Source organism: Acinonyx jubatus, chromosome C1 (assembly GCF_027475565.1).
Source record: "Acinonyx jubatus isolate Ajub_Pintada_27869175 chromosome C1, VMU_Ajub_asm_v1.0, whole genome shotgun sequence".
NCBI classification, from domain to species: domain Eukaryota; kingdom Metazoa; phylum Chordata; class Mammalia; order Carnivora; family Felidae; genus Acinonyx; species Acinonyx jubatus.
Genome location: NC_069381.1, coordinates 214,917,920 through 214,935,808, shown reverse-complemented (window position 1 = coordinate 214,935,808; position 17,889 = coordinate 214,917,920). Strand labels below are relative to the sequence as shown.

The window sequence follows — 17,889 nt, the reverse complement described above, 5'->3', positions numbered from 1 at the left end:
TTTTTCCAAGTGCACACATAACACGGAGAGTCAACGGAGAAACACAAGAGAGAGAAGGTCACCAAAAACAGGGAGCCGGGAAGAGGGAGCAAACGTCAGGTGACCGGGGCAGGGGCAGAAAGCCGCCTGCTTTTCTGCTCCTTCCATGTCCTGTTACATGAAAGGGGACAGGCGACTCACCGTGCTGGCCCAGATAACCGACCTGCACCCTGCAGGGGCTCAACCCCTGGCCGAATTCGATCCCGCTGGCCACAGCTTTCTGGTAAATCTTCACTCACGCATAGGTGACCACTGTTGATCTCTGGACTCCTGCTCTGGTTTCAAAGTCACTGAAGGTTCACATGTTCCTGAAGTAGGGCTAACGCGACCCATCTGTCCATCCCTCCACGAACTCGCTCGCTCCCTCACCAGAACTGAGTGCGTGCTGTGTGCCCAGAGGCCGCCCCCCGGGGTGGGAGGCCACCCCAGCCTCTTGTCCGGGGAGCGGGGAGGCTCTCAGAAAGGGCATCTTCTCAGCAGCGGCCTCGCCAGCCTGAAGGTCATGATGATACTCCTCTCTGTGGCTGAAAGAACTCATCCAGTCCTCGGGCGCTTGGGCAGGAAAAAGCCATAGTGTTCTAATCAGGAATATTAGCGTCAATGCTATTCTCCGGCTCTGTGATCAGACCCCCAGTGGCATCAGCTTATCTGAGGCGGTCCTTCTAAGCTTGGGTGTGCGTGAGAATCACCTGGAGGGCGGGCTCACCCCCAGAGGCTCTGATTCAGGAGCGGGGACACCGAGAAGCCGCATTCTTGACGCATTCCAAGTGGCGTGGGTACTGTGTCTGGAGGCCACGGTTTGAGGGCCGTTGATCTGAGGTGCCATCAACCACCCTCAATCCCAGCCCAACGTGCTTTGTCTTCTCAAAGTTGGTCAAGCAATGCAACAGGTACTTACTTCAGAGAGGCTGTTGTGAGCATCCCCAGCTGAGGGGCTGGAACCATCTAGGTGACAGGCTGACCTGAGACCCACCCCCCACGAGGCACCGGTGGTCTGTGCACGTTTGCTGTGCAGTTACCATCCACAGAACGCAAGAGAAGGCAGACAGCCAGAGAGAGGCCTTTATGTCAAGTCCAAGTAAAGGCGGAAGGGTCCAGGCTCTTCTTTTGCTCTTGAGGAAAGGGTTGATCCAGTAACGCCCTTTTGTAAGGGACAGGACTCTGCACGTGCGAAGGACAGAAGCCGCTCTCGAGTCGGGTGGGGTCTTGTAACACCTACACCTTTCTGGCACTTTGCAGATGGCACACGGCGCCAGACTGTAGGAAACCCGAAGCATGAAGAGACGCCAGTGAAGACTGGAGAAGGCTGGGCCCTGGCTGCCCCCCCAAGTCTGGAAGGTTGGGGGGGGACTGTGGGCGCCATGGTGATGGCGATCCTAGTCTGTTTCCTCCTCCCCTCAAGGACCTGAACGAACCGGAGGTCTGGAAGCCCAGAGGAGGGCGGCCTGCAGACACCAGTTCCAGCACTTCCCCTCCACACTGGTACCTCTCCTGACTCCCACACTAGGCTTGCACCTGCGCCCTCCCCTGCTTCTAGAAGAAAGCAGCATCACCACCAAAAAATATAGAGTGCCCTGCGTAAAGAAAAATGCACAATTCCCAGGGCCAGTGAGCATCTGCTCCAAGTTCAGGAGCAGCTACAAACCAGCCTGAAACATCCAGGTGTTAAGCATCTTTTTTGCACTTTTCTGACAACAATGCCACCGCCATCTTACATTTGCAAAGCCCTTGAGACTTCGCGTGCATTATCTCAAATACTTTCTCCCGTGTGCCCCATGTGAAGGCTGTGAGACAGGCAGCCCCCGGTCCCTCCTTATAGTTAAGGAGGCCAAAGCTGAGTGCGGTTTGTCGCCAGGTACCCAAACCCACCCACTTCCTTAGTTAGGCAGCCTGGAGCCTGAAGCCTAGAGTCTGGAGCTGGAGCCTGGAGCCTGAAGCCTAGAGTCTGGAGGAAAGCCTGGAGCCTGGAGCCTGGAGCAGAGCCTGGAGCCTGGAGCCTGGAGCCTGGAGCTGGAGCAGAGCTTGGAGCCTAGAGCCTGGAGCCTGGAGCCTGGAGCCTAGAACCTGGAGGAGAGCCTGGCACATGGAGCCTAGAGCCTGGAGCCTAGAACAGAGCCTGGAGCCTGGAGCCTGGAGCAGAGCCTGGAACCTGGAGCCCGGAGCCTGGAGCCTGGAGCAGAGCCTGGAGCCTGGAGCCTGGAGCCTAGAGCCTAGAGCAGAGCCTGGAGCCTGGAGCCTAGAACAGAGCCTGGAGCCTGGAGCCTAGAGCCTAGAGTAGAGCCTGGAGCTGGAGTCTGGAGCCTAGAGTGGAGTCTGGAGCCTAGAGCCCGAAGTCTAGAGTCTGGAGGAAAGCCTGGAGCCTGGAGCTGAGCCTGGAGCCTGGAGTCTGGAGCCTAGAGTAGAGCTTAGAGCCTGGAGCCTGGAGCCTGGAGCTGGGGCCTGGAGCCTAAAGTAGGGCCTGGAGCAGAGCCTGGAGTCTGGAGCCTGGAGCCTGGAACCTGGAACCTGGAGTCTGGAGCCTAGAGTGGAGCCTGGATCCTGGAGCTGGAGCTTGGAACCTGGGGCCTAGAGCCTGGAGCCTAGAGCCTAGAGCAGAGCCTAGAGCCTGGAGCCTGGAGCCTAGAGCCTGGGGCCTGGAGCTGGAGCAGAGCCTGGAACCTGGAGTCTGGAGCCTAGAGTGGATCCTGGAGCCTAGAGCCTAGAGCCTAGAGCCTAGAGCAGAGCCTGGAGCCTAGAGCCTAGAGCAGAGCCTGGAGCTGGAGCCTGGAGCCTGCAGCTGAGGGCGGGAGCCAAGCCTCTGTCTCTCCATCTGGATCTCTTTTAATGTGGGTGGCAGGCAAGTGGCCACTGAACACACGTGATCTGTGGCCACACCACCTTTGCCTCGTTTCAGAGGGGTGTGTAGGGGAGACGTGGGGTCCTAATGAGCGGCAGGAGTCCCGAGCGTCACGTGTGTATCCCCTCATCTGGTCCTCGTGACCATACATCATCACCTCGACTTTAGAGATGGGAACGCCGAGGGGCCGTGTGGATTGTCCGAGGTGGCAAAGTCAGAAAATGGGGACATCAGGCCGCAGACCCAGGTCTTCTGACCCAGAGTCCAACTCTGACCCTCTATGTTGTGTTTTCTTACGGGCGTACAAAATACCTCCAATCATGGGAATCAGTAGGAAATTTTATTTCGCTGGTTTCTGGGGGATTTCCCACAATGCCATCCACCTTACTGAAAGCACCCATCGTGCCAAGAAACCCAAAAGCGACTAACACAGACGTGGCTTCGGCAGCAGTGTTCAGTGTGGCCCCGGGACAGCTGTGGCCTCTTGCCGATCAAGTCTGACCAGCTTATCGATATGGAGACAGAACAATTCTATCTCCTGACAGCTGATGAGGTTTCGGGATTTAGGGGGTTATCCGTGAAAGGCAGTCTGTGTAATCCACATATGGATCCTGACAGAGGCAGCCCCAACTACCCGCAGAAAAAAACCACATCCACAGGTTTTCGTATTAGTGAGGAGAGCAGTCACCACCACACCACCGAGGAATTCTTGTTTGAGCTTCGACCGGGTTCATTCAGGAGGTGGTTCCTGAGTGACTCCTGGAGGCCGGGTTTGGGGGTCCCCCAGAGGCGGGGCCTGGTGCAGCCCCCTGAGAGCACATCGTCTGATGGGGAGACTAGAGCCGCTAAAAGGAAACAGCGACCCAGGGGACGAGTGTGACAGGAGGAGTAGGGGGCACTAGGTGCACATCTCGGGCCCGGGGCGGGAGCCGCACAGGCCGCGAGGCTTCTCAGGAGGAGGGGGAGGTGAGGGGGAGCGTACTGAGCACTGGCTGGGGAGGCCCCTTCTCAGGAGCCCCCCACTGACCCCTGTCTTCGTCCTACAGACGAGGAATTAAAGCTTCCAGACAGCGAAGGACCACGTCCCAGACCCGGCGAGCCACAGAGCTGCCCCTTCTACGTCTCCTAAAGAAACAAACCATCCACAGAGAACACGGCACGGGCCTAACGAAGGAAGCCTGATCCTGTCTATGAAGTCCTCCCGGGGCCGGGTGTATCTTCACTCGGAATAACTCAAAAATTTTAAGAAGCTGGATACAAAACTGAATAAACAGAATTAATTACAACTACACAAGCGATGGCGTTTATTACGTGCGTCAAAAAAGAGACAACAGGCCCCCCATGGCGTCACGTGTGCTAAGCCCCATGTCAGCAACGCAAGACCCAGCCCCCGACCGAACTGTGGTTCCGGCCTCTGTCGGGGGCGTGGCCTCAGCTGGTGGTGGTAGCTCAGCACTGGGAAGTGACCTGCCAGAAGGGTCCCTGCCGCCTCCACGCGAAGGCGGCCTTGCCCGAGACAATCGGTCTCTTTGCCAGAGACTTCCTTTTCCCACCCCTTCTGCCTAGACAGACCGGCTTTGTTCAGCTCTTCGGAGCTCCTTTCTACTTGCAGAGGGCGCTGCCCATTCATGAACGGTAGCGTGAAGCTGGTTAGATCTTCAAATGACTCAGTCGGATTTTTTTTTTTAACTTAAGTTTGTTTATTTTCGAGACAGAGAGAGAGAGACAGAGACAGAGCACAAGTGGGGGAGGGGCAGAGGGAGAGGGAGACACGGAATCCGAAGCAGGCCCCGGGCTCCGAGCGGTCAGCGCGGAGCCCGATGTGGGGCTCGAACCCATAAACCCCAAGATCATGACCTGAGCCGAAGTCAGACGCTTCGCAGACTGAGCCACCCGGGGGCTCCCCCCCTTACACTTTGCCACGTGATGTCATTTTAACAGGTCAGTAACTGGATGGTCTGGGGTCCGGCCTGCCAGTGTGCCAGGCGGTGCACCCGCTCTGTTTACCACTCAGTATAATTATGAACGACCGCGTCCCATTCGGGGAAAGTTGGAAAAATCTTTATGAAAGAAAAAATACACTAAAGTAGCGACACTGTTCAAACCAATCCAAAAAAAAAAAAAAAAAAACCCAAAAAACAGAAACAAAACAAAACAAAAACAAACCACGCACTAAATATCCACGTGGAAAAGACCTATGAAGCCGAAAGGAATCCTAACGCTGAATTTTCAGCTGGCGAGAGCGACAGCTTACCGTGTCTTCCTTCACAAATCGTACGTGACAGTGGAGGCCGGAGGTCTAAGCCACGGAGGGGAATATGACCGACACAGAACATTACCATGTAGTACTCCAGCCTCACCCCTGTAGCCTGAGGGTCCCCGCACGCCCTCAGGCCAAGGGAATGGAGAGGGCAGAGGGCGGAAGAGTGTTGGGACGCTGCCGATTTTCTGTCCCCGGGAGAAGAATGGAGACACACAGGCTGCTGGGCGCTTTCTCAAGAACAAGTGTCGTGCTGGGCGCGGCCATGGCACCAGGGCACCGGGCAGGGACCCTGCACAGGACCACAGTCTAGGGATCTAGTTGAAGGAGTTCAGCTGCGAACAGCGAAGCAACGTGCCTTTTAGGAGACGCGGGGACAGGGGCGTCTGGGTGGCTCAGTCGGTGGAGGAGGTGCGGGGACAATTGTAACCCCGTGGAAATGTGCCGTGGCTGGTCCTCCTGCTGCACCCCCCCGGCCCCCTTCTTCAGGGGACCCCGGTGGGCCACCGACACCGCCCCCACCGGCAAGGCTGAGGTGTGGTCTCCCCCATCCCTCCTCCTGCAGCACACCTGGGATTTCGAGTGAGGGAGCCGAGCAGGCAGGTGCACCGGCTCTCACGGGACCATGTGGCAGCGCGGGCTCCCCGTCGTCTGGGGGCCCCAGGCTGGATGGGAGCGTCATTCCAGGCCTGGCCACTTCCTGTCCTGATGCCCCTCCCAGGCTGCTCTCCTTCTCCCAGCCAGCGGGCACCCACGGAAATGCCACCCTCAGGTGACAGGACGACGGCAGACTCACCGGAGCAAAGGCCTGGCTCTGCGTCCAGGCAGCTCCTGGCAGCGATGCCCCCGTCCTCAGTCTCCCCAGCACGAAGCCAGCAGGCACGAGGCAGAGCCAGTGTGGGACGTGACCCCCAATGGCCAGAACGCCGGCCCTGGTGCTGCGTGACCTCTGGGCCCGGCGGCTCTCAGCAGCAGCCTTGTGGATACCACGCTATCCCTGGCACGCCTGAGCCATGGCCTCGGGCCTTTTCCTGGAGGGAAAGGCAAGTCTCGGCTGCCCCAGCCGACTCAATTCCTGCATCCCCGCTCCGTGGCCCAGCGGAGCGAGGCTTGACGTGACCCGTGTTGGCCTGAAGCATACCCGAGGTTGGCAGGAAAAGGGATCTCCGATGGGCAGAAAGGAGCCACTCAGCCCTGTAGGATTTTTCACTCAAAAGATCGCTCTCACCAGCTCCCACCTTCATGCCAACCCATCTTCCCTGGGGAGCAAGGAGTTCCTGCCGAAGGAGGAGAGAATTCAAGGTCTGTTCCGGTGCCCGCCTTGTAGACTCTCCACACCCTCCCGGCCCCCGCCACCCACTCAAGCGCACTCTGGAACACGGTGAAGAGTCTCCGAATTTGCAGCTGATGTCCCAGCTTCCTGAGTCCGCAGCTGCTCCCAGGACCTTCCACCCAGGCCCTCCAGGGCATGATGCACCTGCTGACTTCTGGGAGTGGGAGATGGGGAAACTGGGTGCAGAGCAGGGGGGCGGGCCAGCCCGTGTTCCCTGCCCCCACAGAGCAACGGGGCCCAGGGTCAGGGCTGAGCGAAGGTCAGGTTTGCGGGGCCGAAGCGAGCGGGGCTCCGCTCAGCCACGGAGCTGGGGCGGCAATAGGAAAATGCCAAACGTGCTTCTCCATGGGGCCGTCTCGTCCCCGGGGCACCTGCCAACGTCTGGGCCATTTTGTTTGTCACCCGGAGGAAAAGCCAGGGATGCTGTTAAATCTACAACACACAGGGCAGTCTTTCCTCCAGCAGAGAGCTGTCCCCCAAATGTCTGAATGTCCACAGTGCGGAGGCCGGGAAACCCCTTACAAGAAAAGTAAGAGAAAGAATGTGAGAAACCGAGACGACAGGGGAGGGCCGTGAGGCCACCGCTTCATGTGACAAATGGGCAGGTAATTGAGTGGCTCCTGAGAGGTCAGGTAAGCCTGGAGATACACCACGCGGGACAAGACCAGGTGGGGTGGCCATGGTCTCCAGCGTGGGGACCGCGGCCCCGAGGAGTTGCTGCCCGACAGCCTGGAAAGTCTGCTGGCATCTTGCTCTTAATCTTCAAATTCAAGGCCAAGAAGCAAAAACGCTGCTGAAAACAGAGGGTCCTTTGCGTCCCCCTGGTCAGCTGCACACGTGCTCTAGATTCTACGGGAGCCGCAGGGTTGTGGCGCTGAAGACACATGTGTCGCTGAAGAGGCCGATGTCTGTGCGCTCACTCAGAGTCACCAACCAGCCCCAGGGCCGTTGGTGACCCTGCACGCAGGGACCCGCCTTCCTGGGGTTTCTGTTCCTACGGTCTGCTCTCCCTCCTCTCGGCCGCCTCCTGGGAAGGGGGTGCTGCACCCCCGCCCCTGGAAGAGCGGTTCTGGGCACGTCCTGGCCAGTCAAGTGCCCCCACTGTCTCTTTCTGGAGGTGGACACAGCCACCAGAAGGCAGAAAACCACCGGGGCTCAGTTAGCGCCCACCGTGTACCAGGCCACCTGCCCTGCGTTTCCCGGGCACAACTCGTGACTCTAACCGTGGGGCTCAGATGTGATAAGCTGTCTGCGGTCCCCCAACTTAAGAAGGCTGATGGTGCTCCTTCCATGGAGACACCCGTCCATGGAGTGTCCATGGAGACTTCCGGCAGTCGGCCGGTCCTGCCCCCACGCCCCTGGTACGCTCCTCCTCGGTGCCTGGCCATGAGTGACACGGAGCCCTGTTCTGCATTATGGAACACACCTCTATCACGCTGTATTACAACAGAGAATAAATCACTGCTCTGAACCTCTGCCGCCAATCCGGTGGCCACTAGCCGCGGTGGCTACTGAAATGCAAACGAATTAAAATTAACACTTAAGATGCAGTTCCTCACTGGCACGGGCCACATTTCAGGTGCTCAGCTGCCACACGGGGCTAGAGGCCACCACGTACGCAGCACGGAGACGGAGCGCTGCCCTCGCTGCGGAAAGTCCTAGCAACCAGCCCTGCTCTGGATGGTGTTAAAATACACCTGGGGTAACTTAAAGCAGTATCCTAGGGCATCCAGGGTAGAGACACAACAGATGTTCGGTCAGCATGGAAACTGAATCTTTCTGTCAACCTGGAAACGTCCGCGTCTTCCCCCATGCCTAAGAGATTTCATAAAAGAAAGTGAAAAAGAAAATTAAGTCAAGGATGATGGCTTAAAAAAATAGATAAACTTATGAGCTTAAGAGCAAAACAAAATGTTAGATCCTGTAGGTTTCTATAATCATGACCATGGTGTGATTTTTCATTTACTCCCCCAAGCCAAGAAGTGGGTGGAAGCATTGCAGTGCAATACTCCAGGGGAGGCCCTGAGCAGCTCTGGCTCTTACGTACTTGCTGATCCAAGAGTTTACCCACTGCCAAGACCATATCACATTCTGCCTACCTAAACTCTCCAGGTATCTCATAGTTGTTTCATGGCTCAGATTTTAGAGAGTGTTCCAAACAAGTAAGTGAATTATCCTTGACGGGTAAAGCTATGAAAATTTTATTTCTATAACTCCCTTTGTTTGCTCACCTAATTTGATACCTTATTCCACTCTCAGTAAAAGAATATCATAATGACCAGCTCCCTTGTCCAGGCTGTAGGGACATTAGAGATTACGCTGTCCTGTTATAAATCTCGGATTAATTTTCAACATTCTTCTCAATCCTTAATCAAAAACAAAACTCTACCTATGGGAACCAACTTACGGAGGTCTGGTTTGATAGCATTAGGCAACATTTCCTTCCAATACTGACACTGTCCAGGGCACTGGCCTTGCAGACCAGGGACCTGAGCTCCAATCCAGGCTGTGTGCCTGTGCCCTGAGGAGCTACTTAATGCCCGGTGTCAGCACTTCAGCCACTCCGCTGCACCCCCAATGGTGTCCTGGTCCCATCTTGTGCCATGTCACCTCCTGGCCTTTGCCCAAATTGTTCTCATAATGTTTTAGTGCCTCATTCTCTGAGTGGATAGCCAAGGATCACCACACATCTGCAAGAGGCTTTAAGATAAAAGAGGCTGCAACAAAGGACAAAAAGAAACAGACCATAACGCAGCGGACAAAAAAAAGAAAAAAAGTTTTGGAGAAAACAACAATAACAAATTAATATCCTCAGAATGACAAGAAAAGGTGCTACATTTGAGAGTCAGAGACAATGCCATAAAAAGGGAACCAAGAATAACAGCCAAAAAAAAAACAACCCACCTTTTTGAAATGAAATATAGAATAGATAAGTTTAGTAGAAGGAGTGGAAGAATACAGTTGAGTAATCTCCCACAAAGTATCACCAAGAGAAAAAAGCTAGAGAATGGGAATGAACGGGAAGTTATTCTCAACAAAGGAGCTGCTGTAAAAGAGACAGAGGAAACGATGGAGAAGGGAAAATTCAGAACATTCCCCAGAATTTTAGGATACATGTTTTTCAGATCCAACGAACCCAATGAATGGTCAATATATGGGGGGTGGGGGGATCCAGAACGCTAAAGATCAAGAGAAGGTTCTAAAAGCTTCTAGAGAGTAAAAGCAGAGATCATACAAGATACTGAAAATACACAACGCATCAAAATTCTCAAAGCAATCCTGAAAGCTGGAATAAAATGGAAAAAAATTCTTAAATTATGGTAGAAAATAGCTTTTAATTTTACTTTCTTAGGAACTATTAGTTTATTTCATTGAAGAGGCAAGGCAGTCACATGGTTCCATGTCCAAAGTGTATGAAAAGTTACACTTGATAAATCTGCTTCCACTCACATCCACACACCATTTGCTCTGCAGGCTTTTTTACCCAAATGCGGAGAAATCCCCACCCTTCTCACATAAGGGACTGCGTGCTATTTTCGCTTTCTGCACATTGCTTCTTTCAGTTAACAATGCATGCTGGAAATAATTTCAAAGAACACATAGAGATCTTTGTCATTCTTTGGAGAATTATTTTTAACCTAGAACGCTACAGTCAGCCAAACTATCAGTCAAGTATGAGGGTAGAATAGTCCTTTTCGGACATGCGAACGCTTAGGAAGGGCCACCAAAGGACGAAGGATGCGTTCCAGCAAAGTGAGACAGTAATGCAAGGAAGAAGACGATATAGAATCTGGCAAAGAGGGATCCAACAACAACTGAAGAGTGGCAAGAGAAACTCAAAGAGTCGTGGTCAAGGGACATGACCAACAAGTCCTGAGAGCGCCCGGAGCAGACTAGGGGAGTGGACAGACATCTGGGGGAGGGGGTCGAGTCCCAGAAGAGAGAATGAAGGGGAAATGGTAGATGGTCTGGTTTGTTGAATCACACAGGAAATAGTATCGTGAGGGGTTCTGTCGAAAAGGTGTTGAAGAACTGGCTATGACAGACACGTAGACAGAAACACAATTGAAAAAACCAAAAAAACAAATCATTGACTCCAGAAAAGGCAGAAAGCTGTCCAAGGACAGAAACGTTACAGCGCCACACGGTGCGTGACATCACCGTCACCACCAGCCTCTCCTGCACCCGGGGCTCATGCTGAGTGAGGTCTTCTCACGAAATAGCTCCTTTGCCCTCATAAACCCCTTGCGGGAAGTGCACTCGAAACTTTCCCACCTTATGTGCGGGGCACCTGGGCCACAAGGTGAAGTAACCACGGAGCACGTGGCAGGGCCAGGACTCGAGCCCAGGAATCTGACCCCAGTCGCATTATCCTCTTTAGCAGTCCGTTGTCCTACGACATAACCCCGAACACGACATGACTGTGGTGTGACAATGTGGAGGGAGGAGAGCGGGGCCCAGCCCCCCGCCAGCCAGGAAGCCGGCACTTAGTGTCCACGCTTGGAAAATCGATAGAGTGCACACGTGTATTATTTATAGACACGGAGCTAATCGCCAGATCATTCAGGGTCTTGTCAGGCCATTGAGAACTTGGCCTTGATGGGGTGATATGAGAAGCCGTTGGAGAGTTTTAATTAGAGAAGTGACATGATCTGACATATTTTAAAAGGATCACCCAGCTGCTGTGTGGAGAATGGCCTGAGAATGTGGGACACGGGTAAAACATAGATTACCTTCAATAAACACGACGGTTTAGGAGTCGAGACAATGCAAAAGGACGGGGCGAGGGGTAGCCGGGGGAGAAGAGTACCGACCCTCCCGTGAAATGTCACGCCTGGTGGCCAGAGGTCAGCTGGGGACAAGAGTCCCAGAGATGGGAAGCGAGTGGCTGTGACTTCAGGACGCCATGGGCAACGGGGCCTTGGCTGGAGCCAAGACATCGATCCAGGAAGTGGGGGCAGCCTGGGGGTCGAACTGGCACCTTCCTGGTTACCTTGGGCCGGTCCCTTAGCACCTCTGAGTCTGTCTCTGTCAAACAGAGACATACTCTAAACTCTGCTCCTGGGGTTTGATGTAACTATGGGGGAAGCTTCTGGGAGCATCTGGCAGCCCGCAGGCCTCACAAGCCACCTCCGCTCCCACCTCCGCCCTTCCCAATCCTGTTCCCTGACGAGGCGCACAATCCACAGCCTCGGCTGGAACCCGGGTCCCCTGATTTCCCACCCGCCGGGCCATCTCTGTGTGTCACCCACATACAAGTCGCAGCCCCTAAGCGGGACGCCGGTGAATCACGAGAGTCGCCCAGAAAAGGGAGAGGGAGACAGCTGGCTCTCTGACAGAAATAGCTGTGGGGCAGGGCCCGCGAGCCATCGGGGACCCGCAGGCCCGTCCACAGCTGAGTTCCTGATCTCACGTCCAACCGGAACCATCTCGTTGGGACTCACCGAGACAGGCCACGGTCACGGGCTCAGTGTGTGTACCCCCTGACGGCCCAGACTTGGTGATGAAAATCCCCCCGGACGCCTGTCTTGTCACATTCCTGATGCCCTCTGCTGACACACGGGGATGTGCGTGTCTGTCTCAGGAAGAAGAGCCCCGGAAGGGTCTGGGGTTACTCCTCAGCGGCCGCGTTAGAATTGGGGGTTCTTCCCGCGGGACAGCCTGTGCCGTGCCGGGCATCCGACCCCCTCGCCCCTTCCTACCCCCTGGAAGAAGGGGGCACAACAATGTCACCTGGGAAAAAGGCATGAGGGTGACAGTTCAAACGACAGGAAACAGGCTGTAGCAACAAGACCACGTTCGGGTAAACGCTGGGCTCGGTGTGGTCTCACCTGAGGGCAGGGGAGCGGAGCAAGGGGCCAGGGGTGTGTGTCAGGCCCACTGGGCTCACTCCCGGACGGCACGGGCCCAGAGGAGCCAGACGGAGGTGAGGCCCCAAACTGAGCCCGATTTCCAGGACTGTTCTGGAAAAGAACTTGTGTGCCCAACCCCCAGCTTGGCTTGAGGCTGGAGGAGAAAAGAGACAGGGTCCCTCAAGACAAGCGGACTTAGGAAGGCTATTTGGGGAAGCAAGGGGTGAGGGGGGCTGGGCAGTAAACTGAAAGGAGGATTTAGGATGAGAATATCCTGCATTTACAGAACTACCCAGAATGAAGCCCGGGGTTGTCCTAAGCTGGGGTCCCCGGAAGCAGAGCCTGAGGCAGAGATTTGCATGCGGGTATGTATCCACAGGCAGCAGAAGAGGGGTGAGGGGAGCTGCGGGGCAGGGGCAGCAGGAGGCCTCCGCGGGAGTGTGCCCTCAGCCCCGTCCCACGGGGAGCTCTGGAGCAGAGTTAGCTCCACCTTGAAGCAAGGGGAGGGGACACTGACACCCTCGGTCAACAGCTGCAGCTGCCCCAGGGGTGGGGGGTTTCATACCCCCACCCCCACAGTGACTCCTATGTGGTCAGGGGCACCTTTCTAGTGAAGGGGCAGCTGTGAACCCCCACGAGCCACACTCACAGGCCAGGGAGTCAACACCCCCCCCCCCCCCCCCCCCCCCCCGCCGATAAGAGGGATCTGAGCCCCTGTAGGCATCGTGTGCTCAAGGGTCAGTCTCAGAGAAGAGGCTCTGGGGACAGTCAAGGAGAGGGCACCGTGCTGTGAGTGAGGAAGAGAAGGGGACAAGGGTCTGTGTGGCCGCAGGGGGATGACTCATTCACCGCCTTGGTGAAAGGGCCCACAAGTTCATTTCTAATACAGCTTGCCTGTGATTTTTAAAAACCTTTCTTTTAATGTTTATTTATTTTTGAGAGACAGAGAGAGGGAGAGACAGAGACAGAGACAGAGCTTGAGCGGGAGGGAGGGAGACCCAGAATCCGAAGCAGGCTCCGGGCTCCGAGCCGTCAGCGCAGAGCCCGACGTGGGGCCTGAACTCGTGAACCGCGAGATCACGACCCGAGCCGAAGTCGGACGCTCAGCCGGCTGAGCCCCCGCAGGCGCCCCGATTGCCTTTTTCAATTTTTCTGCTGCTGTTATTCTCCTTTCGAGAGGATCCTCTGCATTGCCCCAGGCAGCTGGAGAGCAGTAGCCTCTCCCTCAGCGGCAGGGCGCTGGATGAGAATTTGGGACGCTACCAAAAGCCTTGAGCGGAATGTGAAACGCGGTAGGAGAGAAAAATAAAACTGCTTTCAAAACACCTTTCCCCAGGGTGTGAGAAGCACTGCTCCCGCCCTCAGTGGCGACGAGTGTCTCAAAGTGCTTCCTGGACCTTTTTCCTGACAACATCTTGCCCGAGGTCCACGTCAGGGACAAGCTAGTCGTGCTAATGCATCCACAGTGTTCAAAAGCTACAACTCCATTTACGAGAAACCCGCCTCGGCTGAAACCACAATGGATCTGAAACAGGAGTGTGTCAACTGGCCCTGTGTCAGGTCGCTGCTTCCGGCACGTGCCCAGGAGGGTCCCAACCCCTCGGCCGACCGGGCCCTGCCTGCCGGCTCTCCTTCCCGCACGGTGACCCTGCCAGTGGGCCTCAGGTCACCTCGGGCCAGAATGCTCCTCTTTCTCCAGAAGGCACATTCCTGGACACCCGGCCCACGTCCACCCACCCCTTGCCACCCGCTTAAACCCTCTCCAGTGTTCACTCAGGCCCCCTCGCCTCCCCACGTGCTTCAGAGGCAGCCAACGTCCCCCGTTGCCAGGATGGGCCTGACGGGTCCTAAGGGAGGACTCCCCCCCACCCCACACACCCAAGCACAGAGACTAGCGTGGGCTGCTGAGTCAACAGTCCTGGTCACAGTTTGGCTCAGGAGCAGCCAGGGAGCCACGTGGAGATGTGTCACAGAAGATGCTTCTAGATCTCAGGAGAGAGACCGGGTGCGCGCTCATGGGGGGGTGGGGGGGGAGTTTGGGAACACGGCAGCCAGTCTGGCAGGAGCAAGAGCCTGGAGATGAGGCCATCCGGAAGAGGACAGCCCAGCCTCAAGGTGCTGTGGAGACAAGGGGCCACTGGTGGGGCTGGCCGGGAGTCCATACCGCAGCCGGTATATTTCTTCTTGCGGAGGCCAGTCCAGGTCAGGGTTTCTGCCACTTCCAGAAAAACCTCAAAATGCCATTTCCTCCAGGAAGCCGCCTCTGATTGCCATCCCTAGTCCCATCAGTAAACTGGAACTCTCATATCCAGACTTTCAGTGCACAATATCCATGCCCTTGTAACATCAGCTCTCTTCCTGTCTTCTATTACAGTTATTGCTCTACAGGTCAGGCCCCTTTCTGACCCAATTCTTTTTTTTTTTTTTTAACGTTTTATTTATTTTTGGGACAGAGAGAGACAGAGCATGAACGGGGGAGGGGCAGAGAGAGAGGGAGACACAGAATCGGAAACAGGCTCCAGGCTCCGAGCCGTCAGCCCAGAGCCTGACGCGGGGCTCGAACTCACGGACCGCGAGATCGTGACCTGGCTGAAGTCGGACGCTTAACCGACTGAGCCACCCAGGCGCCCCATCTGACCCAATTCTTCGAGGGCAATTCCCTTCAGGTACATCCCTGAGTCTTACTCTCCCTGGGACAGAAGTCTGGGGAGCATGGCACGTATCTGCTGAATCGATGAGCAAATAAGAAGGAGTCAAACTTAGGACACTTTTGTTAACTTTTAGCGCAAGTCTCAAGAACTCCGTGATGAACAGATACTCGCCATTTGAATCCGGTTTTAATTTTCACAGTTGGGCCCTAGAATTCAATTTGTAGCAAAACAGAAAACGTAGCACCTGCTTCTCCCAACATTACAGATACATGCCACTCGGCACTTGTAACAGCCCCATCTGTGGCTTTAATGGGAAGATAGGTGGGACGATCTCACATTGACCTAGTTACTCACCGACAGCCAAAGTGGATTTCTTCTCCCCATTTCAGAGATGAGAAGACAGAGGCTGAAAGGGGTTGAGTAACTCACTTCCCTGGGATCACATAGCTCCTCCGGGGGGACGTGTGTGCGGTTTCACAGCCCAGGTCTGACGCCCAGGCCTGAACCTGTCACTGCCATCTGCGTCTCCCCGGCTGGGGGGCAGGACCACGGGTTCCCGGTCCTCAGGACCTCAAGGGTGTCAACCCAGGGAGCATCCCCAGCCTTTCCTTCCAAACCAAAGCAGCAGATACCAGGCAGACCTGGCGAGCGCTCAGTCTTCTGTTCCTTTGTCCATAAGCAGCCACGGAAAGACAAGGCCGAGACCACCCGTGCCCCCCGGCCTCCCAGAGAACACTTGCTTGGTCTTTCGGTCAAATACACACATAAGTGACACTCCTCACAGCAGTGGGGATTATACTCAGGCTACTACTTTTGGCCAACGTCTTTATTTAGCCGAACGTACCTTAAGCTCCTGGTACCTCTTTTGTTTGTTACTTAATGCAACACACTCAGGAGCTTGTACCACACGCCTGACTCTGTGCGGAGCTCTGGGGATACAAAAGGGAGTGAGATACGGCCTGCCTGTGTGTCACCTCCTACAGGGAGAACAAATTATGCCGAGGCGAAGTGACCACCACGCCAGGTGCAGGGAGGCAAGAGTGACAGGAGCCTGGGGGAGGCAGGGAGACTTCTGCCTGCCGTGATCTGGGTGGGCTCACAGAGGACACAAACCTCCAGTGGGTTTTCAGGCATGAAGAGGAGTTTGCCCGGAAAGCCCTTTTCCTTTTCACACAGAGGAAAACCCAAGTCTTTATCCATTTCGGTATTCAACCAACACCGCTGGACAGCCACGTGCCCATCAACGCCAAATCGGGTATCTGCAAACCGAAAACACCTAAGAACGGGTCACAGAGCAGACCTCAGTGAACAGCTGACAGAGGCAACCAGAGCCTGCAGCCTGAGTGGCTTGGGAGTTTTCCACGTGAGGCCGGTGCTGTGCAGACTAAGTCCACATCCTAACAGAACCCTTGGGAGGGAGTACATGAGGGGGGGATGAACTGTACCTGCATATACAGTCTTCGTACCTAGCATTTACACGGGACACAATCCCCAGGTAGCAAGTTTCTTTGTCACCGGGGCCCAGGGAACGGGCCCCCTCCCCCAGGGAGCTGCCACCACCCATCTGCCCTGCAACTTTCCAGTGTCATTGCTTAGTTTAACCTAAAGGTTGGACCGTTGGGGGGAACGGCGCGGACGGGGACAGACAGGCACACAGCGTCCCTTCATTTGCCACGCTTAAAGTTCATCACCAGCCGTTCCAATAAACTGCCCAGGAAACTTGGAGGAAAACCTCTCCGTGCGCCTGGACCCGCTTTCGGGCTCGGTCCAGAGACAAGATTCACAGAGACCACGCTCATGCCCGAGCTGCACCTGCGTGTCAATGGACGGCCAGTGGTCGCGGACATGAACCAGGCCGTTTCGCCAGGGCCATGTGGCCTCCGGGGACCGTCCACCGGCCTCCGGGGTCGGCCCGCTCCACCCCCACGAGGCCGCGCGATCGAGCGGGGCGCTCGCTCCCCGACCCCGCGGGCCCGGACGGTGGGGAGGGTCCTGAGCCGCCGGCCCCAGCGCCGCTCCCCGAAGGGCACCGCGGCCCTGGGCGTGGGGGAGGGGTCGGCGTCGCCGGTTCGTCCCCGGGGCCGGAGGACCCGCGCCCGGCCCGCGCCTCCGCGGACGGACCGAGCTACCCACCGACCGAGGCGCAACCGCCGCGGAGGCGCCCCCGGCCGCCCCCGGCCCCCGCCCTCCCCCCCCCTCCGGCCGCCTACCTCGCGCGCGATCTGGTTCAGCGCGTCGTCCTCCGCCGTCAGCCGCTCCCGGTTGGGGAGCCGCTTGCGCCCCGAGCCCTGCGTGCCCATGTCCATCGGCCGCGCCGCCCGCTGCCGCCGCTCGCGCCCCTCTCGGGCCGGCCCCGCTCCGCCCCTCCCTCCGCCGCGGCGTCATGGCGTCAGCGGGCGCGGGCCGGGGACGCGGGGACACGCCGGAGGGGGGCACACGGGGGCCGGGGGCGCGGGGACACGCCGGAGGAGGGGGGGACACGCCGGAGGGGAGGGACACGGGGGCCGGGGGCGCGGGGATACGCCGGAGGAGGGGGGGACACGCCGGAGGGGAGGGACACGGGGGCCGGGGGCGCGGGGACACGCCGGAGGAGGGGGGGACACGCCGGAGGGGAGGGACACGGGGGCGCGGGGACACGCCGGAGGAGGGGGGACACGCCAGAGGGGAGGGACACGGGGGGGCCGGGGGCGCAGGGACACGCCGGACTAGATGGGGGGACAGGCGGGGGCCGGGGTCGCGGGGACAGGGGCGCGGGAACCTGGCACGGGGTCTTGTGGGGACGCCATGTAGGATGGGGCCGGGGACGCTCCGGGATGCCGAGCATGGAGACCAATGGCAGTCTGGAATAGATGGCTGGGGTTACCCCGCGCAAGGACGCGGAGGTGACAGGGCTGGGGGCGGCGGCGGGTAGAGGGGGC

The 17,889-nt window shown here is 57.0% G+C and overlaps 1 protein-coding gene across 41 annotated transcripts in view; it reads right to left on the bottom strand.

The window, feature by feature from the left end:
• Positions 1–17,334, bottom strand: part of LRRFIP1 (LRR binding FLII interacting protein 1) — a 139,913-nt gene extending 122,579 nt beyond the window's left edge. For all 41 annotated transcript variants that reach the window (XM_027046754.2, XM_027046761.2, XM_027046784.2 and 38 more), the window contains exon 1: positions 17,182–17,334. In XM_027046754.2, the coding sequence (XP_026902555.1) occupies positions 17,182–17,277 (96 nt within the window). In that variant the 5' untranslated portion in view covers positions 17,278–17,334. The remainder of the gene's footprint in view (positions 1–17,181) is intronic.
• Between the last annotated feature and the right edge of the window lie 555 nt (positions 17,335–17,889).